The 25,929-nt window shown below is 34.5% G+C and overlaps 2 protein-coding genes across 2 annotated transcripts; one reads left to right on the top strand and one right to left on the bottom strand.

Moving 5' to 3' along the window:
* Nucleotides 1-904: 904 nt before the first annotated feature.
* Nucleotides 905-10,177, top strand: LOC132175158 (uncharacterized). Its single transcript, XM_059587004.2, has 8 exons — nucleotides 905-1,200; nucleotides 1,295-1,316; nucleotides 6,404-6,460; nucleotides 6,547-6,628; nucleotides 8,593-8,688; nucleotides 9,349-9,473; nucleotides 9,568-9,586; nucleotides 9,681-10,177. The coding sequence occupies exons 1-8, from the start codon at nucleotides 1,101-1,103 to the stop codon at nucleotides 9,912-9,914; spliced, it is 735 nt and encodes a 244-aa protein (XP_059442987.2). The 5' UTR covers nucleotides 905-1,100; the 3' UTR covers nucleotides 9,915-10,177.
* A 10,500-nt stretch (nucleotides 10,178-20,677) lies between these two features.
* Nucleotides 20,678-21,370, bottom strand: LOC132176035 (brassinosteroid-responsive RING protein 1). Its single transcript, XM_059588147.2, has one exon. It carries the CDS (start codon nucleotides 21,250-21,252, stop codon nucleotides 20,758-20,760), a length of 495 nt encoding a protein of 164 aa, XP_059444130.2. The 5' UTR covers nucleotides 21,253-21,370; the 3' UTR covers nucleotides 20,678-20,757.
* Nucleotides 21,371-25,929: the final 4,559 nt, after the last annotated feature.

Here is a 25,929-nt window from a genome sequence, read left to right as displayed (position 1 = left end):
CCAAATGAGATTTTCAAACACAACACAGGAAGAGACCAGTCCACTTCCTCCTCTATACCCTATATAAAAAGAGCCAAAAAATTATTATTTACACTTTAACCCCTACATACTTTTCTAAGTCTCAAACTAACCTCGATACTATTGGATTTTCAAATTAAAGCCCATAATTAATTATTATTTACGGTACAATAAAATCTTTGATGCTTAATTTGAAAATAAAAATTAAAAAGATTTAAAAACATCTGCTATAGACGTATTAACAAACAAGAAAAACACATCCACACGAGGTAATGTGTCCAGAGAAATTGGTATAAGAAGCCGTTGATACATTTTTTGATAATGAAATCCGTTAACAACCAAAAATGGATGGCCCTGATAAAGGTTTACAAGTTAGTTTTTGATGTAATTGAAGGTAAAGAGGGAAAATTACCAGACACTTCCATTGATAAATTGGTATCATAGAGCCCTCCCTCGCATTATATTCTAAAGAAGTATAATATGATGTGTGAACTAATATGGTGCAAAATGCTTCTCCAAGTGGGTTTAGGTATACAAGGTGTTCATTGAGGATCAAAATTGACTGCAATTCCTTTAACAAATTACGACTTCCTCAAACCCTTAATGAGAATGATCATAATAGAGAGAGTCGATATATACAAACAGATGATCGGACAGTTTGAGACGTGACTCGCCGGCCATTGATTAATGTGGACGGCCAATTTAAGAGGTTTTGGGTCCCTTCATCGAACCTATCGAAAAATTCATTTAGAAATTTTCCCGTGATAACGAATCAACCAATAAGAAACCGCCACGTGGAAAGAAATGGCAAAAAAATTCCCAATTGGTGGGTGGGGACCGTGGGGTCGTCGTCGTTGACACCGTCGTCGTCCAAAGCTGGAAATTTGCATTTTGTATTTTGTCTCGGCGTTCTTCGAGGGGAGAACGTTTTGGTTTTAAAAGTCTCAACGAAGACTTGAAAATTGTATATACGTCTCTTTCACTTTTTCTTCGTCTTCGTGGAGATCTAGAGCTAGGGTTTCTTCTGCGCTTCTGGTTCAGTCTTTCAGGGAGAGAGAGAGAGAGATCGAGATTGTACAGACATGGCGTCGCAGATGCACCTGGACAAGATGCAGCTCCGCCAGAACTTCCGGAATCTCTGGCACACCGATCTCATGGGAACCATTAAGGCCGACACTCGCTGTATTCTCTCTCTCTTTCTCTATCTATCTATGTGCTTAAATTTGTTGTTATATGTGAATTCCTTTTGCTGATAGGGTGCTGAATGTGTGTGCAGATTGCTGCTTTGCGTTATGGTGGTAAGTGCTCTTCGATCCGTCGGTTTGTGTCGTAGATCTGATTAATGCTGTTGATTTCGTTGAATTTGTGGGAGGCTGTTTGACTTGGTCTGACCTTGGTTGACTTTGTGAATTCTTTGGTCTTTTGCTCAAATTTGAATGGTTTTTTTTGATTAATTGTTGTGAATTGCTTTAAACGGCCGTATCATTGTTGTGGGGGTCGATTTAGATCTTGTTGACATATATTTCATTGCTTAAGTGAAAGAGGGTGAGTTAAGGTTATCTTTCACTTTAGATTGATATTGTTTGGAATACAGTGTGAACAAATGTATCATTGGGAAAGTCTTATAGACGAACATTTTATTTGATCAACCTAAAACAATTTGCAGAACTGCATGTGTTCTTTGCATCTTGATTATGTGTTGACGTATATGTAACTAGCCAAATGACATTACTGAAAGCAACAAATGAGATTCCATTTTTAAACAAAAATTTAGGGAAAACGTGAAAAGTGAGTTATCACTAAAATTGATAGAATCATTATAAATTTAGAACTAAACTAAGCCACTAGCATAGTATATCTACCCATGCATGTAAGTGCATGCACACAAGCAGGCATGCATTTATTTAGGGCTGAGCATCTGACTTTAAAACCCAACTGCCTTGATGCTGCCGATTCAAAAACAACCAACATTAGTCTGTTACCAGTAGGTTGATGGTGTGGTGCAGTTCCTGATGATGAGAAACCAATGCCCATGGGGCTAGTTGCCTGTCCTGGGGGCTTGCAGTCTAATGATACCTAACTTGGCTGGCGTCCATTAAAACCAAAATTTCCAAAAATTTTGTATTCTTTCTTCCTGATATAATTTCAATTGTTCCTCACTTCCCTTTTTTTATATCACTCATTAACACTGGCCCTAATTATCATCAAATCCTCATCACTTATCAACTATCTCTTGTCCGATGATGCTGGTCATCCTCGCTCAACCCATTTTGGCCACATCCCTCCCCAAACCATACCTCATAATCCTTTAACTTTCCTCCAATCATCCTCGTACCAACCTTTATGATACTTGAGCCCTTCATGAACAAGCAAAACCGGCACTCTTCGTCCACTCCCTTTACTTCATCTTCTTCCCTCTTTTCAGAGACCTCCTTCCCTAATTGGTCCAAATTTTCTTGGGGGTTCTCTTCTTTTAGGATTTTGATGCTGATTGAGGGATCTAAGGGCTTAATTGAATTTGGGTTTTCCAAGGTGGCTATGGATTTAAGAATCAGAATTGAACATGCTAGGTTTCGCTGATTTTGGCAATTAGTATTGGGAGTCATTGAATTAGAACACAAATTGGTATAGCGAGTTTTTTTTTTTTTTTTTTTTTGAGTTTGAGGCTACTTGGGATATGAAGATTGCAAAAATGTTTAGCTGAAAAGTGAGCTTGAATTATATGGGCTGTTTGGTTTTTGAGGAAATGGCTGAATCAAAAGGTTTAGATTCCATAAAGTTCCTAATGGGTACTACATGTATTCTTTGTCTTGATTTTGTGTCAACATATATATACATATATGTGTTTGTGTGTGTGTGTGTGTGTGTGTGATGGGGACAAAGAGGCTTTAGTGTTAGATTACATAGACCATTCTGGCACCTTGTCCATTGGAACCCGTGTTTTCTTAGGGCGGTTCACGATTGGGAGCTTGAGTCCCTAGTGGCATTCCTCAATCTTTTATACTCATAAAAAATCCTTCCGAGGGAGACAGATAAAATTTATGGTCCCCCACTTGTAATCATAGGTTCAAAGTGAAGAACTATTACCGTACTTTACAGTATGGTGAGTCTTCCCTTTTTCCTTGGAAGAGTGTTTGGAAGGTGCAGGCTCCTCTTCGTATCGCTTTCTTCACTTGGATGGTGGCTTTGAGTAAAATTTTTACATTTGATAAACTTAGGAGGCGAGGTCCTACCCTTGTCAATCGGTGTTGTGTTTGCAAGAGGATTGTGCTTAATGAATATGGAAAGGGAATGCTCCTCTCCAAGGTCAGATGTCCAATTACTCCCAGAACAAGGAGACCCGTAAACCACCTTCTCATCCATTGTGAGTTTACTAGCGAGATATGGCATTTGATTCTCATCCTATTTGAAGTCACATGGGTCATGCCTAGCAATATTGTTGAGCTACTTCAATGTTGGAAGACACAAGGACGGGGACAATCCAAAGAGGCCATTTGAAAGCCATCCTTACTTTAATAATGTGGAGCATTTGGAGAGAAAGAAATTGACATCTTCAATCTAATGTGCTTCAACTAAAATCTTCCTTCTTGAGTGTCCTCTTAGATTGAGTTGTAACTTTTGTTCCTAATTTCTCTTCCTCTAACCATGCTGATCTTGTTCCCGTAGTTTTTGAACTCCAATAGGGTGGTTGCTTCTCTTGTATACTTCTCGTGTACGTGAGTTGTGCCTTCTGATAAATCATTATTCATAAAAAAAAAATATCACTAGCAAAATGACTTTATTCAAAATAGTGAATATGCCCAGTTTTAAACAGAAATTGAATGAAGTATGATAGCGAGTGATCGCTGAAAAATAATTGAATCATTGTAAATTTGGAACTAAAGTAAGCCACTGGCACAATATATCTACCCATGCATGCGAGCATGTGTGTATGTTTGATAGATGTCCTCTGAAAAGTATGTTTTTTGTATGACTGGTATAACTTCTGAATCTTTAGAAAAAGGAAACCAAAAAATGGCAAAGGCCATCTTGGATACTAGTGTACCATTTATCTAAGAAGTACCAATATTGACATGAGATACGGATTAAATATTTTACAGATATGACAATGCGACACTTCTTGAAAAACTAGGATACAATATGCTTACAATCTGTTAATAAGTAATCAATAAATATACATTTGTGTATGTATATTATATTATTTTTGATTTAGTAGATAAGTAACGACTACCAAAAATTTAAAAGGCCTATTAAACTTCTAAGTAATAATATATAGGAAAACGCACATATTGAGTACAAAATAATATAATATATTAGCTTTAATAGATATCTTCAAATGATACTATTCACAGGTATTCCCAAAATAGCATTAATCAAACTTCTCTTTGGTCCTTCAAATATTCAAACTAAAGCATCTAGAACCCCTTTTCTAATATTTGACCATAAACTATTTGAAAATAGCATATAGATCCTTTTTTAATTAAGAAAATTTACTTTCCCCCCATAACATGTCTTAGCCATGTCCCAGTTGTGTCCTTAAAGCATCTGTTATGTCCCAAAAGTATTTGACTTTCAAATTTAATCTTTTGAATCATGGACATGTATCAGACATGTATTCGAAGACATGTATTTGGCTCTGTCTGAGCTATATTTGTATTTTATATGTCAGCAACAGATACTCGAGCCCTTTCAAAGTCTCCGTGCTTCCAATATATATATATATATATATATATATCAACCTGAAACATTTGTTAGGCATTTGTCCTTACCTCTTGAGATTTTAACTTGCAACTATTGGTATATTGCATATCTTAGGCTTATTGTGTAAATCATGTTGATTGCCTTCCCCTCGTGTTAGGAAAATGGAAAATCCTATTTTTGTGTCAATATCTAAATGTTGATCTCTTATATTTTTAGTTTTCTTTAGTAGTAAATCAACTCCTCCCCTCCCAAGCTACCATCTTTTTCTCAATCCGCCCCTCTAAATCATGGAAATTGCTTCACAATTTAAACTTTGTGTTTCAATGTCTCCCTCTACCAAAATTAGGTGTTAATTTGGTAAAAAAAAAGTGCATTGTACGTGCTTACCTTCTAGGTGAAAGGATTGAAAGATCCCTAAGAAGACACTGGAACCAAAAAACATAAGCAGTTTGGAAACCAAATTCCCAAGAGCACTCCAACCATAAACCCAATGCTGACCTCCCAAAAACCAAAAATCCAAAACTGAAAATCAACCACCACCCTCCTTCAATATCGAAACTCAATGATATCACTAATTGCCATTGCACTCATTCCTAGCCCCCCCAATCCTAAACCCAATCTCTCTCTCCTCAATCCACATCACATTGCTTAACAACTCCTTAAACAGCATCGGCAATCAACTCCTCTCTCTCTCTCTCTCTCTCTCTCTCTGTCTGTCTGTCTTTGGAACCTCTTTCTCTCTTCTTTACTTGTCTCTTTATAAATGGTTTTACCGCCATTGTTAGAGCTGGACTTTGAGAACCTTAAAGCCCTCAAAGTCCCCGGTTAAGGTGCCATGGGCATCCACAATCAAGAAGCCGACCTGGCTTCCCATTGGCCCTTTGCCCTCAAGGTCTTCAAGAAGGGCTCTGAGCCAAGCTCGACTAGGAGCATCATCCCTGCTGTAAAATCCAGTTCCTGGCCCAAATCTGACTTGATACATCCCTCCTTCCCCTCCCAACTTGGCTACTTTGCTCTGCATGACTTCCTTGCTTGGCCAGTTTGTCAATGTCCCTAACAGCACTAGAAAGAGAACCATTATGATCATTAAATGTGGTCCTGTTTCTCAGAGGATGGGATGGGCCTCAGAAATGGATAGCGGGTAGGACTTAAGGAAGACAAGGAATATATGATGAAGCCAAACCTGAGAAACATATGGATTGTGGAGTCGGAGCTTGGTCAACATCTTGATTGTCAGATCTGAAAGAAGTCAGTTGTTTGCAATTGGAGGTGGAGCTGCTCTTTTATGAGATGCAGATGGCCTTGATGACAAGTAGGGAGGAAGGCTTCTGGACTCTTTTAATATCAAGGCCTCTTATTGCGTGATATGGCATTATAATCACATGAAGCAAAAAACTATTTTCTCATGAGTATTATAATCATTTCATCTATCTAAGGAGCACATGCAGTTCACATATTGCATTCGCTGCCCAATTAATTAAATGGAAAGGGGACATTTGCAATCGCACTAATTTAATTTTGGAGGGGGAATTGAGAATTTTTTTTTTTTTGGGGGGGGGGGGGGTTGTTGTGTGGGGGAGGTTAGAGGGAAGAGGAAGTGTAATTTATCCTTTTCAAGCTATTTATTATGGATAACAATTTTTCTCCCCTTACAGTGCATCTAATTTACTTTGTTTCATTGTAGTGCGCCATGCACATCATACTTGCTCCGGAAACGAGCTCTTTACGATGACATGTCAAGGTAATTGTTTCTTTTGATTCCTTTTTGACTTTGATCTGAAATATGTGACGTTTTGATGTTAATGTCATGTTCTCTATTCATTGTAGGTATGTATGCTGTGCTGGTTACATGCCTTGTAGTGGCAGGTGTGGAGAAAGTAAATGTCCCGAATTTTGCCTAGCCACTGAGGTATGGAGTCTATTTGATTACGGTTAGCATGCTTGTTGTGTATTCTTTTTGTTCAGATACTTCTTGGTTTAACATGCTATCTCTTTGCATCAGTTTTAAATTACCAATCAGCCATTGTTTGCATCCTTTATTCTGTGGAAATTGAAGTCTAAGAGCATTTCCAGTAGACTCTTTATAATAGAATATGTTCCATAAGTTTAGGGAATATGTCAAAAAAATCGCAAAAAACATCCCACAGCAGACTCTCTAAATGAACCCTAAAATATTAGGATTGCTACAGTAGAACCCAATGTTTTGGGTTCCACAATTGCAATCTTTATGATTATTAAAATAAATAAAAAATGATTCTCTCTCTTCTCTCCTCTCTCCTCTCATGTCTCACAATTCTCTCTCATCTCTCATCTCATATATATAATATAATTAAAAAAACAAATACTTTAATGATATAGGGAATGATTAAGGAAAGCTATTGGGGTGTATTTTGACATAGGGAAGCAAAAAGTAGTTTGGATTCTTAAATATAAGGAAAATTACGAGAAAACTGCTGAGAATGCTCTAAATAGGCTACCCAATTGACTATAAATTGTCTGATCGTTCCACAGGGACAATGTTTGAGTCTGTTTCCCTTAGCTCACAATATCTCTTGATAGGTTAGATTAATTACCCATGAGAAGATGGAGGCAGTGGTATTCAAAATTTTCAAAATAGTCAAAGGCATCACTTGACCATAAATCCTCTGTATATTTCTGGATTCCATTTAAAATTCATCAAAATTCATATAATAGCTTACTTTACCAAGCAACATGGAATTTTTATATATCAGAATTTTTTTTTTTTTTTTTCCACAATACAGTGGTCCCATCTTCAAATCACCTTACCCTCCCTCTCTCACTGTGACAAAGTCATTCCATTACTTGAGGGTTTTAGCAAAATATGACAAAATGAAAGAGGAATGAGCAAAGGCATAGATTAAACGATTATTTAGTTGCTTCTTCATATGAAACTAAGGGTGATGCTTGGGTGACTTTCGCTTCAATTTTCGGCTTGTTCATTGGCATCAGAGATCACGAGATGACCATACTAACTTTACAAGTCAGACTTACTGAAAGCTAAACTGCAGTTCTTTTCAAAATTGTTTTCCTTCTTTATAGTTAATGTGCAAGTTGGAAATAACACATCTATTGTTGATACTTTCCTCCATTTGAAATTATCAAAACCTCAACACATGTTGTTTCTTTCTTTCAATAATTCCTGGATTTGAGCACTGCAATGCCTGGTGGCATAATGTAGAGATTGGTGACAGCTAGACTAAATTAGTCCTTCCATTCGACACAATTATTGAAGCTTTAAGATGCTGATTTTATTAAGGTTGGATCTATATCATTACAACCTGATGTAGACTTCTAAAGCAGGAAATGCCATAGGATAGATAGGTGTGATCGCTGTTCTTTTGATAACTTCCTCCTGGATCAGTTTCACCTTATTTTTCTTTTGTTAGGAGGTATAGCCTACATACTCTTGGGAATTTTGTGCAAGAAAGAAAGTTAAGGATTTGAAAAAAATTTGTATCTTCTTTTTTTCTTGTTTATTTGTTCAATATAATCCTCTCCCCCCCCGTGTATCCTTATAGAGTAAAATAGAGTATTATTGGACTGTTTTTATACTGTATAAAAATTAAAAAAAAAAAAAAAAAAAATCGTCTCATCAAACATCACAATCCCTTTAATTTGCTCAGTTTTTCTTTATGGCAATATACTTTGCCACCGATTTGTCGTGGCTATTGATGAATGGAGCACCTCAAAATTGATTACATTGGTCTTTTGAACTTGTCATTCAGGAAGTGGATATACATAGATGAAGGTTTTCATTGCTTATCAACAACATCTTAACTTGTGTGGTAGTCATAAAGAGCTTCTTTCCTCGCAATTAATGATTTTATTATAATAATGTGTTTGATCTTCCAGGTTTTTCTCTGCTTTGGAAATTCAGTGGCCTCAACTCGGTTTTTGTTACAAGATCAATTTAATATACAGACAACACAATGTGATAATTGCATCATTGTAAATTCTCTCTCTCTCTCTCTCTCTCTCTCTCTCTCTCCCTCATATATTTGCAGCTCTTGCCCTCGTGTTTAGTTGCCACCGTTGAGTTTGGAACCCTGAGCAGACTGCCGGTGATAAGCCGGAGGAAGGTGAGGATGACGTCAAGTCATCATGCCCCTTATGCCCTGGGTGACACACGTGCTACAATGGCCGGGACAAAGGGTTGCGATCCCGCGAGGGTGAGCTAACCCCAAAAACCCATCCTCAGTTCGAATTGTAGGCTGCAACTCGGCTGCATGAAGCTGGAATCGCTAGTAATCGCCGGTCAGCCATATGGCGGTGAATTCGTTCCCGGGCCTTGTACACACTGCCCGTCACACTATGGGAGCTGGCCATGCCTGAAGTCCTTACGTTAACCACAAGGAGGGGGATGCCGAAGGCAGGGCTAGTGACTAGAGTGAAGTCGTAACAAGGTAGTCGTACTGGAAGGTGCGGCTGGATCACCTTCTTTTCAGGGAGAGCCAACGCTTGTTGGGTATTTTGGTTTGACACTGCTTCACACCCAAAAAGAAGCGAGCTACGTCTGGGTTAAATTTGGAGATGGAAGTCTTCTTTTGTTTCTCGACGGTGAAGTAAGACTAAGCTCATGATCTTATAAATGTTTCCTCCTGTTTTCAGGGTTTCATGTTCTGCCTACAACAAATTGCATGCATATTTTCCATAGTTGCAATGATTGTTGGAAGTGAGGAAATTTCAGAGGCTTCTCAATTATTGTCATGTTTGGCAGACATGGTGTACTGCACGTAAGGCTTTCATTCCCTTTTTCCTACTGGACATTCTCAGTCAAGATGTGCCAAAATAACATACTGATTTTATGATTAATTTTGTTTTCTGTAGGGTTTGCGCATGTATGCAGGTATGGAAGCGATAAGAAAGACTTGCAAGTGGGAAAACGTATCAATATTTGAATGAAATATCATATTGTAGTCACTAACTGTGATTATTTGCAGACACAACACAAGATCGAAATGGACAAGCGTGATGGCATGTTTGGGCCTCAAGCAATGGCAGTGCCCCCTATGCAACAGATGTCTCGCATTGACCAGCCAATTCCTCCGTCTGCTGGCTATCCACCTCAACCAGTCTATGGACAGCCCTATGGTTACCCACCTCCTCAGGCGCAGGGCTATCCACCTGCTGGTTATCCTCCACCTGCTTATCCACCACATGGCTATTCTAGGTGATGTTATTTTACAACATTACTGGTTGATTTGCAATGTCAAGGTGATTTTTTAGTGCTACATGTTGGGTTACAACTTACAAGTAATGTCACTATGAAAGTTCCAACTTGTGAATCCACCAAAACATATCTTGATCAAGCACTCGAGTCTTTGGTATTTACTTGCAGAGGGTGATGGGAACAGTGATTTATTTGTGTGTGATTTCGGTTTTTATTGCCAATTGAACTTCAAAAAAGTTTTATATAAATCCTAGCTTCTTGTCGTCCTATGGATTCGATTTATTGTATTTTCTTCTCCCTTTATGAGTGTTTGTATAGACTTGTTTATCGAGTATATCCATATATTGGTGTAACATGCAGCTGAGGAGCTGCTCTTGTGGTTTATCATTCGGCTCCATTTATTTTGATGCAAAGTGTTTTCCGTCGGAAAATGTTTCGTTTGCTGGAAATTAGAAACTTCATTTTTTGGTAATAAGGCATGAAACATATCTTGCTCATCTATTCCTCTAAATTTTACATGGCAAATTGTTAATTTTAATTATTTTTACCAAGAGATGGGTATTAAGAATATGTGGAGCTTATTTATTTGGAAACATCAAAACAATTAATAAAAAATTGCTACGGGTATACATTTCGTAAACCCGTGTGCTTTATATTATGGAATAAGATTTTGTTTATTTCATGATTTGATTTTTGTTTTGTTATATTTAACGGTGCACATATTGCCACGTCATTTTTAAAATATACACTGTGGCAATATATATATATATATACCACTTAATATATAAAATCTAACTTGGCGAATTTTGTTAGGTCAAAATAAATCATCTCTAAAATTGAAATGTCTGAATGCTATATAAATTTCTTTGTTTAATGCGTACTAAAATTTTTGTAGACTTCATATAACTAAATTGGGATACCGTTTTGGCCGGTGTAAAAAGCTGAGTCAGCAATCTTTGTTTAAGACATGCATAATAGACATCAAGAAATTGCTTTGTTTGTAATTCTTTTTAAAGGTTATTATTATTATTATTATTATTATTATTTTTTTTTTTTTTTTTAAGAAAAAAAATGCTTCGTGGGTATTTTATGTTTTAAGTTTTGTTGATATTTTTATTTTGAAAATAGAAAAAAAGAAAAAAAAAAAAGGAAAAAAAAAATTGATATCAAACGAAGTCAAATGGTTGGAAGTGTATACAAATGTCATTATTAGAAAGTGTAAATATATTTTTTTATTTTTGATTTTGATTTTCCACATGCGTGTTCTTTATATTCATAACCATTGTTTGTTAAACGCGTCAAAACGCATGTACGAATTATTTAATTTAATTTAATTTATTAATTTTTTTAAAAGAATCTGAATCCTAGAATCCGTCCACCAAACTCACCTGCATTTTGCAGCTGCAGGCATCTCAACTACCACCAAAGTCATATGTTAGGGGCGGCAGCTGCCGGTTCTTTATTATTCTTTTTGTGTTGCTTTTTTTTTTTTTTTTTTAATTTTTAATTTTATTTTACAAACATTTTTATTATATATTTGCCAAAGAGACTTATGGAAGTCTCGAATTTATAATGGATCCAAACTCAAGTCTCACAAATATATCTAATTAAAAATTAGATTAAAGTCAAAATGGCAAAAAAAAAAAAAAAAAAAAAAGAAAAGAAAAAAAGGAGGAGTTCCTCTTCTTTTTTGATGTTATTTTATTGACATACCCAATTGAGTAATTCTAAATTGAGAAGTGTTACATATTTATATCTTATTCATTTTATTTTTTTTTTTGTCACTCCGACAAGAAAGGTGTCAAGTTTGAAAGCCAAGCCATTTTCGTCGTTTGTGGATCACTCAAATAAATGCAGTAATTCGAGTGAAATTACAGTAGAACACGCGGTCGGTTCGAAGGGCGGATACCATGGATAACAATCCTCTTTTCTTTTTTCTTTTTTTTTTTTTTTCCTTTTTTTTTTTTTTTTTTTGTTGTAAATGTTTATCTAATGGTTTATGAATACGGTCAGTTATATCCGATCAAATCAATACCTGATTTGATAACCTTTTGAAGTGACAGAAATTCTATCAACAATTTGGACGGAAAAATTTGAGAAAAGTGTGTGATATTTAAAAATGATGAAAACTCAAGAATAGAATTTTTGTTTTAGGCATTCAACTGAAAAATTGGTGTTTATCCGTACTTGCCAAAGAATACGTCTACTCTTGAACAACCTTGATCAATTGGTCTTTATCAATTATCCCTACTTACCAAATGGTTACGTCTACACTAGAACAACCTTGAAAGCATGGCGTAGAAGGCCCCTTGACAGAGTCACACAACCCTCAAAACTTTGATTACGATATTTTGGGAGAATTAAATAAAATTCTCTTTGACCTTTTCTTAATTTTTTTATTTTATTTTATTTTTTTTTTATCAAAACCATGTTCTTATTACACTAATCAAACACGTGTCAATGCATGTTGTTGATTAGCTAAAATGCATAATATTACTGGAGATGCTCTAAAAAAAAAAAAAAAACTCACTGGAGATTCTCTTGTAGAAAAGTAAACATTAGAAATTGTTTCCAATAGAAAAAATAATTATGTTAAAATATATGGAAAATATATAATATTTTCAGTATATTCCATAACTACGTTAATATCAAATATTTTCTATTTATAGGCTGATTGTAATCAAATCAAGGGGATTTGATTACTATGCTTGTATTTATACATTACCTTATAAATATGGACCTTTGTATTGTAAACAAAAAAAAGTTAATGAGCATAATGTAACGCTTAGGGATATTCCGAGAGGTGGACGTAGGTGTCTAACACCGAACTAGCCATAAAATTCTTTGTGTTTATTTTCTATATTGCTTCCGCTCATATTTCTGCATCTTCATTATTCAACAAAAGTTATCTCCAATCTTACAATCTCCGCCATTTATTTTTGTGGAGAAAATTTTCAATAATTATTTCATTGAAGTCAAGCCAAACTCGAAGAAAAGTTTAAACTAGTCAAAAGTAATACCATGCTCGTTGCAGGTGTCTTAAGTTTTCATTGATTTGAATAATTGACAGTTTGGGGCCTTTCTAGAAGAAGGGAGATACCAAAAATTAATTTGGCTACCTCTTCGTAATGGAAAAGGATCGTCAAAATATAGGGCCCGTATTGCGATTTCAATAAGTGCAATTTTAAAAATTACGTTTTTAAAAATTACGTTTTTAAAATCGCTACTTTTTAAAATCGCACAGGCGTTTGGTAAAACATACTAAAAAGTATTTTTTTTTATCAATTGAGTGTTTGGATAACATTAGCACATAATTGCGATTTCATGACCAAATTACCAATATGGATGAACAAGACAGAGAGGATGAAAAAAAAAAAGAAAAAAAAAAAAGAGAAAATAAGGGTTTTAATATATTTTTGGTGGGTATTCTTAGTATTTTTTTCATTCCCGTTCTAAAAAAGGTAACTATTGCGCCAAATATCTTTATAATAGAAATCGTGATTTTGTTTTAAATTCGCACTTTTTTCAAATAAGCACCTTTTAATCAGTTTATGAAAATCGCAGATTTTTTTGCGATTTTAAAATTTGCGTTTTTAAAATCGCAATCCCAAACACCTTAAAGTTGCGATTTGATTTAAAATCACAGATTAGTTTTTAAAAAATGCACTCCCAAACGCACCCATAATTTTTTTTTAGTATTTAAGCAACTTATTTTACCTTATTTTCACTTCAAGACAATTGATGAGCCAGCTCAAGCTCAATCCTCTTCACATCGAACTTCTTTAGCAGCCGTGTATATATATATATATATTATCCATCTAGGTGTTTAATTTAATTATTATCTTTTTGAGAATCCCAAACCGTGTGGGCTCTTCCTTTGAATGCTCAGCTCAACCCCGACGGCATTCCCTTCATTATTTAAAGAAAAGAAAAGTTTAAATAAATAATTAAAAAAAAAAATGTACAAAGGATTCCACGTATATATAAAAGATCCTTACGTAGTATCTATCACCTTTCCAATTATGGACCATGAAAAATGAAAATAAAATCACAAGCTACAAATTATTGATCAAATCTTTTATTTTGATAAAATTATTGTTCTTGTATTGCATATAGTTAGTAAATCACTCTGTAATTTGAGTGTTGCCAGTAGTATAGATAGTCCACTAGCATTTACCGCGTCAATCATTAAAATATTAAACTTATTTGTCAATTTTTTTTTTTGGGAAAATTACAATTTACCTCTCTCCCCAAAGTTGACAGCATTTTTCAATTCAAACATCGAAGTTTCAATTTTTGCAATTCACCCCCACAAAGTTCTAATTTTTTTTTCAATTCGACCAATATTATCCCAAAATTCCCATATTGCCCCTGATTTTTTTTTTAAAATTTTTTATAAAAAATTAAAAAAAATAAAAATTAGGGGCAATATGGGAAGTTTTTGATACAATTGGTCAAATTGCAAAAATTTGGAACTTTGGGAGGGTGGATTGCAAAAATTGAAACTTTGGTGTTCGAATTGAAAAATACTGCCAACTTTGAGAGGGGGGGGGGGGTAAACTGTAATTTTTCCATCTTTTTTTTTTCATACAACACTCATATAGACTGCCATGCGAGTTTATAAAGAATGACAATAAAATTTGTAATAACCTCAAACATTTTTCGGATAATTTAGAGTTAGAAATAATTGTATACTACTTATAATAACCAAAACACTACTATTGACCTAACATGAGATGCTAGACCTATAACTTTTTTGTTAAATTACCATGCACGTGTAATATTTAATTGAAATATGAGATAAACAATGGAAACAAGGTTCAAACTCACGACCTCTATTATGATAATATGTTAAATCACCATTTATCCCAAAAGTTTAAGATAATATGAATTAGTTGATTTAATCATTTAATTAATATTCTATGTTATTGGGGATAAAATCTCATTATCTCTCAACAACCCTCAACTATCTCATAAGATCCTACATTATCCTAACTACCTCACCTTATCTCTCCACTATCTAAAGGAAAAAGATTTAAGAAGCAGTTACACAAATAAAACCCTATAAAAGGGAACACCAGGCATCAGTAAGGGGGATGGGTCATTATTTCTCAATACATTGCTAGCTGAGGGGTCTTAGATCCAAAAAATGCTTCAACATATGTGATTGAAAGATGTTACGGTGGCTTTAATCATATCTTGACTAGTGACAAAGTTGTAAAAGAGTTATAGGTGTAATTAACATTACTTTCTATTAATAAAGAAATGAGTGAAATTGCTCCATATTATCTTCTAAAATGTTCTTGAACATTTCCTGGTCGTTAATTTAACTAATTTCTAGAAGCAGTATCCCATAATATAAGGATGTTACCGTTTTATTTAGTATCTTTATTTATTTTTTATTTTTGTCGCTAGTAAGGATAAAGGATTCCTTATATAATTCGAATATAAAATGTATACACAAGAAAACAATAAATAATTCATGCCGGCAAAGAAACAATCCGTTAATGCGCCAAGGGACTCTCCAAGTCCTTGATGTTATTTCCAAGTCTTTTTCTTTTTTGAAATTTTACATTAACTTCTTTAAACTCTTGCTACATTCTGTTACGTGTAGTCATTGTTAGATAGTGGGTCTCTTATGAAGTATTATCAATTAAGTTGTTTTATTATTTTAATATTGTTGTGTGAGTAGGACTCTTATATTATGTTTATCTTTTTTATCTTGTTATTTGTTATTTGGGTAGGATTAGATTTATCTATTTTAAATGTAAGTCTTATCTCATGTGAGACTCTATTTTCTATTTTCTATTGTCTTTAAATACTGCATTATTTATGAATAAAGAAATCAATCAAGTAAATTATTCAAACCCTGTGTTTGTAGGAGTTGAGAACACCTCAAATTGCTCATAGGAGGTTTAGGATTCCTCAAAAATCCTATAAGAGGTTCAGGATTCCTCGAAAATCCTACCATATCAATCTTTCTACTTAGTTCTCATCACGTTACGTAAGCACGTAACAAAGTGGTATCAAAGCCAACTTTTCGTAACCCACCGCTTCAAGTTATGGAGGATTGTCTATATCAATGTGTTGGTCTAGTGCATGAACTCCAAAGAAAAGTGGAAGAATTCCAAAGAAAAATGGAAGTGCATGAACTCCAAAGAAAAGTGGAAGAATTGCAAAGAAAAATGGACAAGTCGTTTGGCAGATTTGAGAGCACTTTGGCAGAAATAAAAAATGAACGCCTACGTGAGCAGCAACAAACGGTGTTGCGGGTGCAAAAGCTGCATGCCCCACATCGCCACTACCACCACGCCAAAACTCAGCCGTCATGTTCAAAAATCTGACCACACCACCATCATCATATCAAAGTTCCACCACCAAAAATTCATCTGCACAATTCAGTCCACTAGCAAACACAATTTCACCATACCAAACCGGTCTTTAGTGGGACAAACTCCATCAGGTTCTCATTTCACAACAAAGACAAGAAATTTGGTGATCAATGCAACCTAGTTTTGCCGTTCACCAAAAAAAAAAAAAAAAGAAGATTGCCTTCTTTGTTTGGTTTAGAAAAAAAAAAAAAAAAAAAGTGAGTCAAAGGAGAAGGAAAAAGATTTTCACTGCAAGATTTTTGTCGATTCAAAGAGGGATGGAATGTTACATGTAATCAATTGTTAGATAGTGGGTCTGTTATGAAGTATTATCAATTAGGTTGCTTTATTATTTTAATATTGTTGTGTGAGTAGGACTCTTATGTTATGTTTATCTCTTTTATCTTGTTATTTGTTATTTAGGTAAGATTAGATTTATCTATTTTAAATGGAAGTCTTATCTCATGTGGGACTCTATTTTCTATTTTCTATTGTCTTTAAATACTGCATTATTTATGAATAAAGAAATCAATCAAGTAAATTATTCAAACCCTGTGTTTGTAGGAGTTGAGAACACCTCGAATTGCTCATAGGAGGTTTAGGATTCCTCGAAAATCCTATAGGAGGTTTAGGATTCCTCGAAAATCCTACCATATCAATCTTTTTACTTAGTTCTCATCACGTTACGTAAGCACATAACAAAGTGGTATCAAAGCCAACTTTTTGTAACCCACCGCTTCAAGTTATGGAGGATTGTCTATATCAATGTGTTGGTTTAGTGCATGAACTCCAAAGAAAAGTGGAAGAATTCCAAAGAAAAATGAAAGTGCATGAACTCCAAAGAAAAGTGGAAGAATTGCAAAGAAAAATGGACGAGTCGTTTGGCAGATTCAAGAGCACTTTGGCAGAAATAAAAAATGAATGCCTACATGAGCAGCAACAAACAATGTTGCGGGTGCAAAAGCCGCATGCCCCACATCGCCACTACCACCACGATAACGCCAAAACTCAGCCGTCATGTTCAAAAATCTAACCACACCACCATCATCACATCAAAGTTCCACCACCAAAAATTCATTTGCACAATTCAGTCCATTAGCAAACACAATTTCACCATACCAAATCGGTCTTTAGTGGGACAAACTCCATCAGGTTCTCATTTCACAACAAAGACAAGAAATTTGGTGATCAATGCAACCTAGTTTTGCCGTTCACCAAAAAAAAAAAAGAAGATTGCCTTCTTTGTTTGGTTTTAGAAAGAAACGAAAAAAAAATGGGTGAGTCAAAGGAGAAGGAAAAAGATTTTCACTGCAAGATTTTTACGACCTTGAGGACAAGGTCGATTCAAAGAGGGATGGAATGTTACATGTAGTCATTGTTAGATAGTGGGTCTGTTATGAAGTATTATCAATTAGGTTGTTTTATTATTTTAATATTGTTGTGTGAGTAGGACTCTTATGTTATGTTTATCTCTTTTATCTTGTTATTTGTTATTTGGATAGGATTAGATTTTATCTATTTTAAATGGAAGTCCTATCTCATGTGGGACTCTATTTTTTATTGTCTTTAAATACTGCATTATTTATGAATAAAGAAATCAATCAAGTAAATTATTCAAACCCTGTGTTTGTAAGAATTGAGAGCACCTCGAATTGCTCATAGGAGGTTTAGGATTCCTCGAAAATCCTATCATATCAATCTTTTTACTTAGTTCTCATCACGTTGCGTAAGCACGTAACACATTCATAATTACTCTTATAAACTTCAAAAACTCTCAATTTAATAGTGTATTAATCTTTAATTTTTTTAAAATTTTACCCTTGCGTCAGGATTTTCCATTAAATTCTAACAGAAGGATGTCAAAATTTCTAAAATACTCTAAAAAATTTGCAAGGACTTAACGGAATTTTAAAAAATACCCACGCTTGAATCTTTGAAAAATAATTTAATATTTGTGTTTTTTTTTTTTTTTTAAAAAAAAAAAAATGGTACTTTGGAAATTTTGATAGGATTTAAACAAAAATCTTAATGGATTGGTGAAATTGAAAAAAAATGAAAGATCGGTACATTAAATTGAGAGTTTTTGAAGTTTATGGAGCTAATTGCAAAGGTAGCAACTATTCAAGAGGGTTAAATTAAGTCCCTCCTCTCCCCTTCCCCTTTATTTATTATAATTTGTTGGCATGTATCAGCAGTAGGTGATTAGAGTCACGTCAGCTATTTTTTTTTTTAAAAAAAAATGAATATAGCATTTTTCCATCACATATTGACACGTGTCAACAAATTGTAAAAATGTTGTTGTAAGTCTAACATTTTTCAATTCAATATTGTAAACACGGACGAACTTGGAGCCAAAACATAAATGATGGGTCAAGCCTAATTAGAAATTATCATTTCTTTTTCGCTTTCCTAAAGAAAAAGATTAAAAGGACAAGTAAAAATATGAACAATTCTTGAAATGAGATCAAACAAAACCAGGTTCTTAATTGGTTTAAATAAAACTTGGCAACACACATATGATATGAGACAGCAAAACACAGTAAAAACAGCACCAAAAATGTTGGTAGGCCGTCATTGATGGTAAATAGGATGATCACACTATAACAAGTGTGGTCATCCCCACACCCGATTATTCCTACAAGAAGGTAATAACTTCCAGAGTTATTACCTTCTTGTAATAGTAACTTCCACACCCCATTATTCCTACAAGAAGGACACAACTCATGGTCAAGAGTTGTGATTGAGGCTCTATAATGAGACTATAAATAGAATCTCATGAGAACATATTTATGTTACAATTTCATTCTTACATTAGTAGGAAGGTAATAACCTCCCTATGGAGGTTATCTGAAAAGATGACACAACTCTTGGTTAAGAGTTGTGATTGGAACTCTATTTATAGAGTCCCATAGAACATATTTCTGTTACAATTTCATTCTTACGTTAGTCTCTCAAATTCTCTTGGTCCTCCATTAGATTTCCACCCTAACGGGGAGAAATCCTTCTAGAAGATCAATCAATAAAAACGTATAGTCATGAGTTATGAACAATATATCTTGCGATTTCACATGTCAAACTTGTGTTAACAAACAAAATCACCAAAAAAAAAGTGTCGTATTTTGCAAAATAAAATGTTCACATTTTCAAATTGTAGGTGAAATCAAACCCCAATTTTACTAAATACTTAATTGCATTTTTAAAAATTTTAAACTTTATTAAAGGACTATTTGGGTTTTTGATTTTAAAACGCATTTGGTCAGAAGAGGAATCACTCCCAATCTTGGGGGATCCCCGGCTACCCCAAAATTTAAAAAATGTCATAAATATTTGCAAATCTATTTTAAATTTTAGGTATTTTTAAATGGACCTACCAAAATTTATTTTTACCACCAAAGATTTTATTTGTTTAGTTTTGTCCCTCACCACCCTCCACCTGGTCTCCTAAAATTCTAATTTCACCCCAACGTTTGGTAACATCTCATTTTGGCACTTAATATCGTATATTAGCCTTTCAAAGTTAAAACCGCACGTTTGAAAAAAAGTCTCATTGCCTGTAATTTGAAAACACAACTTTTTTTTTACCTTTTCATATTATAATTTTTTAAAGAGGCACTTTGAAAAGATACATTTTTCTGCAATTTTTTATTTGGTTCGCACTTTTGGTGTGCGAAATTGCGCCAGAAACATTCTAAATGCATTTTGAAACCTCTATTTTTTCGAGCGGTATATTTTAAAACCGCCAACCCAAATAGACACTTCGAAAGTAAATATTCATTTTGTTTTTCAACCTTGTGCATGAGTAGCTATCTCAAGCTCTTCAAAATCCCCATTCACCTATTTCTTTCATTCTCTTTCCCATGAGGAGGAAAGAAAGAACAATAATAAAAACAAGTTTGAATATGTTTTCCATGAATAGCCATCCCACCTCTCCAAAATTTGATCCCACCTTGTCCCCACATGCATTACTTTCAAAGCAATATAAGACATTTTCTGTCCTCTTAGACCAAAATTTTGATCCCAAATTTGGCCACCAATGACCATGTCACACTCATGACACAACAACACATGCCATTTCAAACCTAATGCCATTGCCAACATTATCACATTCCCACAAGGCATAGAAAATCTCATTCATGCACAATCCCAATTCACCAAATCCCATAATACAACACGTCAAATCAAAAGAAATATACTATAAAAAATATATATATATATTTAAAATTTTTGTACCCAAAAATTCCTATATTTGTTTTTGTTATTAATTTATTTTGAAAGATTTTCTTATATTTTGGTTTTAAGAGCACAAAAAAAAAAAAAAAAAAAAAAAATTCATAGCCAAAGAAACGGTACAAAACCATGTAATTTCTAATAACTTTTCTTTTTTTTTTTGGTACCATTTTCGTATATGTACACATGAACAAACTCAAAAACCCATAACCCAATTTTTTTTTTTTTTTTTGGGTAAACTAAGAATCACTACCAACCAGTAAAATTTGCATATTCACTGTAAAAATCAGAAATCCCAGAAGCAGCCCAGAGCCTCTCATTGAGAGCTCCTTGCATATCGTCCGAAATGAAGGGTGTTCGGCACAGAGGACAAGTTTTCTGATCGTAGCCCATCCAACGGTCCAGGCAGCCTCGGTGGAAGATGTGGCGGCAGTTGGTGAGCCGGCGGATCTCGTGGTGGGGCTCGAACTCATAGAGACAGACGGCGCAGGACTCGGGGGGATCCACCAGGTCAGAGAACTTCACCACGGGGAGGATTTCTCGGATCAGAACCGCCGATACGGAGTCGAATTCGGGGTCTCGGGCCGGCGTATCGGGCCACGCAATGTCCGGTTCGAGAAAATCGGCGATGCCCAGGTGGCGAAACACCGCGTAGATGAGCTTCCGGAGAAAACCCAGAAGGCAAAGCACGTGGAGAAAGAGCTTCGGGAGCAAAAGCTCGGTGTAGCCCACTGGAAAACCCATGGAAGAGAGAAAAAAATGCTCTGAGCTTTGTTTTCTGTGTGTTTTTCGTATCTCTGAGAGAGAGAGAGAGAAAGAGAGGAGAGAGAGAGATGCAGAGGGGGAGAGAGGGTGTGTTATATAAAGAGAAAGTGGAGGGGATTGTGAATTGTCTATAATGGGTCTGCTTCTGAGAGTTTTTTGTTTTTGAGTTTTGATTTTATTTTACTTTTTTATTTTATTTTTATAGATTATGTTACTATTCACTGCTGTCCTATTCATAGTCTTTTACAGACATGAATCCATTTGATGTATAAAGTATGTGATTATGTTTATCACTCAATTATGATAACATTTACAGTACTCCCATGTAATTCTTATGTATACTTAAGTTAGAGAGATGCTTTATAGAACATTTTTATTTCATAATTATCTTACCATATTAACCTTGTAGTCTAACTAATGTTTGGATTTTGTTTTAACAATGACTAATTAAAAAATTAGTTAAAATTGTCATGACAGTATTGCAGAATAAAAAAGTAATTTATAGTATTATTCGTTAATTTTTTTTGGTGGTAAGACAAAGATTGTTTGTTTGTTCACATGAGTGTTTTGTGTTTGAATTATTTGTTTTGAAATGGTCAAATAGAAGAACAAAAGGTTTAAGGAACGGAGGTTTCACATTGATTTTTTTTTTTGTTGATATTGTTTGTTTTTGCAAACGAATGGTTATTAGTAGATCACAAAATAATAATAATAATAATAACTTTAGCACCGTATCCGTTAAGCAATCAATATTGTTTAGCCCAGCTCACAAAAAGAAAAGAATTTTTTCGTAAAAAAAAAGAAAAGAAAAGAATTTTGGTGTTGCTAATTCTAGATACAAGGACGGTTCTTGAAATTGTTAGAAAAAATAATTAATTATTATATTTGAAATGAAGGAAGAAAGAGTATATTTTATTTTATTTTATTTTTTTTAAAAAAAATCTAATTTCTCGTTAATTTATGAAGCTAAATTAATGTTATAGGGGAATTTTTTTTTTTAAAAAAAAAATGTTAAGACTACTTAGATGGTTTTGAGTGTTATGGGGTTCATTGCTCTTAAAAATGCACAAAAATAACATTTCATACAAAAAATAATGCTATACACTAAAATTTTATCCCACTTTATTCATATAGCATTAACAATCCGTGGTTGTTTTTTTATTTATTTTTTTAACAAGAACGGATTAGCATAAAAAGTATGGTTTTTTACATATTTTTTTAATAATGTTATTCTGATGTGACACTCAGGGGTGGAACTGCCCTTGCCTTTGAAAGGACAGAAGTTTCCCTAATTTTTTTTTTTAAAAAATTCCTAAATTTTATGTATTTTTATGAGTTCGACCCCTCAAAATTATTTTTTTACCCTTAAAGATCTTCATTTTTTAGTTATGTACTTCTGTCCCCCGTCCCCCCCATCTCAAATCTTTGTTCCACCCCTGAAGTGGTGGTACAGTCAATCAACCTTTAAAATCCAAGAACCAATTGACAGTCCCGTATTAACAAAGTGACATAATGTACATTTCATGAAAAATAACACAAAATAAGAAAGAGGAGTACAAGAGGCAAAGATCGAACCCTAGGAAAACGTTGGCAACATCACCCATTCCATAATGTTGTGTGGTAATTGTACGTCACACAAATGATACCACGACCATTTGTCAGATCGGAAAGTGACAAAATAGTTAGTGGAGAGTGGATACAAATCACTCCTCCGAAGGTTTCTTTGGTCACCAACAATCGCATGAATCGCATATAAACACAGCTTCTTTTTTCCTCACTAGCTTTGGCGATAGGGTTTAGGAAATTATCATTGCATTTTAATTTTAGTGTTTGTAAAGGTCACAGTCCCTTGGGATAGAAGTAACAACTCGCTAGATTCTTTGAATCACACACACACACACACACATATATATATATATATATATAAGGTAGCACTAAAAAAAATGTTTGAGAAAACTTCACCTCGTTGGATAGGTTATGGGTGTTGCAATGTTAACTTCAAACTATCAAAAATTATAGAGTACTATTCAATTTTTTAGATTTTTTAAATTTCATCCTTACTATTAGGGTTTTTGGTTAAATTAAACGATAAATAGGTGAATTTTTTTTTTTTTTTATACTTCTGTAAATTTTATAACGATACAAATTTACCCTTAATTATTATTATTATTTAAAAAAGAAAAAAGAAAAAGACTCATGGTTTGGCCGCGGGTCAGCAAATGTTAAGTTTTCTTTTTTAAAAACGAGAGTATTTTAATAATTTTGGCATTATTAAAATCCTAGCGCAGTGGTGAAACTAAAAAGAGTTGAAAAATTGGATATTTACCTTGCAACTTTTGATAATTTGAGGTCAATATAGCAAAATCAGTGACACATCGAGAGTATAAGAAAAGTATCTCTACCGCGTGTATATATATATATATATATATATAACAAAAGATCTCCAATAACTTTCTTGCTTGAAGATCATGAATGATTTTGGTAAGAGAGAGAGAGAGAGGGGGGAAAGAATAATTATTAGGGATGAATGATAGAGAAATGGGGCAAAGGAGGGGTAAAAGGGGTGTGTCAATGGTGTTGAAACGTCATAGAGACATGAAGTGGGGGATGATGGTTCCACCAATCATCCCTTTGGAAGCCCACAAGACTTGCAATTTCGTAAAGAAACAACAAATCAATGGGAAAAGATCGGGCTAGTTATGGCTATTGGCTAGTGGGGGTGATGATATTTGGTGTCATTGTCCTTTCTTATTTACTTGGGGCACCACTAACATATCAAATGCCTTTTATGTACTAATTTCAGACAATGTTTTATATATCTCCACTAACATACCAAATGGCCTGTTTTTTTAGACATTTTTCAACTCTCTCTTTCTCTCTCTCTTACGCTCGCACATTCTTATTCAGATAGTTTTCTTTTAAACTGAGTCGGAAGAAAATTCTTCAATTCAATTTTTTAAGCTTTTGATTATTCTCGTGATTAAGATTAACCCACTTGATCCCTTCATTGACCAACATGATGTGTAAAAGAAAGGGTGCATGGCTTCCAAATCACATAGCAAAATGCAAGTAAACCATTTATACAGAAAAAAAAATTTGATAATAATGACAAATTTCATTTAGAAGTATACTCTACGAATAAATTAATGGTGGAGATAAAATTCTCAAGTATTATTGAAGAGATTAATACTTCTAAACACTTACAATATCTTGATTTAGTGCTAGAAAAATATTAAATTTACAACTCTTTTACAACTTACTACATACGTATTAGTATGTGATTAAAGGGTGGTAAAACAAATTTAGTAACTGATGTGATTCCAATTACATGTTAACACGTGTCAGCAAATTTCATTACAAATTGAGCTTACATTTGTTTTCACTTATGATTAATGCCATTAAACGACGTATCCATTTCACAACAACTGACGTGAGGTGACGCGTTTTAAGTAGCGACATGAAAAGACACTTAAAACACGCTACGTCAACCATTATTCTTCACTTCTAGGGTTTTGTTTGTAAACTATTTTTTTTTTTGACATATCTATGTCAAATAATATTTTTAACAAAATTATATATCGATGTATAATTTTGGGATTGAGATCTCAATCAATTTTGCTGTCTGAATTGTTAGCGTAAAAGATATGTTAATATGGATCCACTTGCTTAGGCATGTGATCAGTTCGTTCCATGGAGACCGACTTAATTTCTAGCGATCCAAACAATAAATTATTATCGAAGATGGGAACCAATCAAACTCATTCATTAGAGAGAGAGAGAGAGAGAGGCAATCTGGCAAGCAGGATGGGTTGGAGGGAGAAGAAGAAAAGGGTGAAGACAATGTGAATGGGGGGCTGGGCAGTGGCATGCCAAGCAAGAAGCACCAAGGCCCTGTAACCAAGTGGCACTGACATGTGCCTGATGGCGCCACGGCAACATTGGCCCACCCGATAACAAACCCACAGGCTACAGTTCTCAGGCCACATTATTTTAACTCATGCACGCATCGAACCCCGACCGCCGGGACCAGACCTCTGACCACTCACCACCATATCTGTTTCGTTCCTCTGTCTCATTCTTTGTCTCTCTCTCTCTCCATCCCCTCCACTCCCTCATCAGAATCACAACCACTTTCTTCTTCACTTGTTTATGTCAACAGTTTTCCCCATCATATATAGGGCCTCTCAATATCTCTATGATTGATACTATAATACCATTGAGGCATTGATACAGTACAAATTAAGACTATTCTATTTATGTATTTCTTTTAAGAATGATGAGTATTTGGAAAAACAAAAAAATGGGTCTTCCATTTTATCTACAAAAAAGCAAAACAAGGTTAATTTGTGGGTCTCATACGTACTGACGGTGGAGCATTAGCAAAACAAGGTTAAGGTCTACTTTTGTGTCAACGCTGATGGTAGACCATTAGCGTCCACATTTTTGTCGATGCTGATGGAGCGTCCACTTTTGTGCATGTGAACGTTGTTTGTCCACCAACAGCGTCAACTTTGATTTCGATTCTAATTGATCTTCAGCGTTCATCGGAAATATTATTAGTGTCAACATTTGTGGACGCTGTTGGGTTATCATTGGCGTCGACTCCGTCGACACTGATGAGCTTTAGTTGGTCATCAGCGTCCACCTTATCAGTGT

This window comes from Corylus avellana, chromosome 3, assembly GCF_965113065.1.
Source record: "Corylus avellana chromosome 3, dhCorAvel1.hap1.2, whole genome shotgun sequence".
Taxonomy (NCBI): domain Eukaryota; kingdom Viridiplantae; phylum Streptophyta; class Magnoliopsida; order Fagales; family Betulaceae; genus Corylus; species Corylus avellana.
The sequence above is the reverse complement of the archived record's forward strand: the minus strand, read 5'-3'. Positions and strand labels throughout refer to the sequence as shown.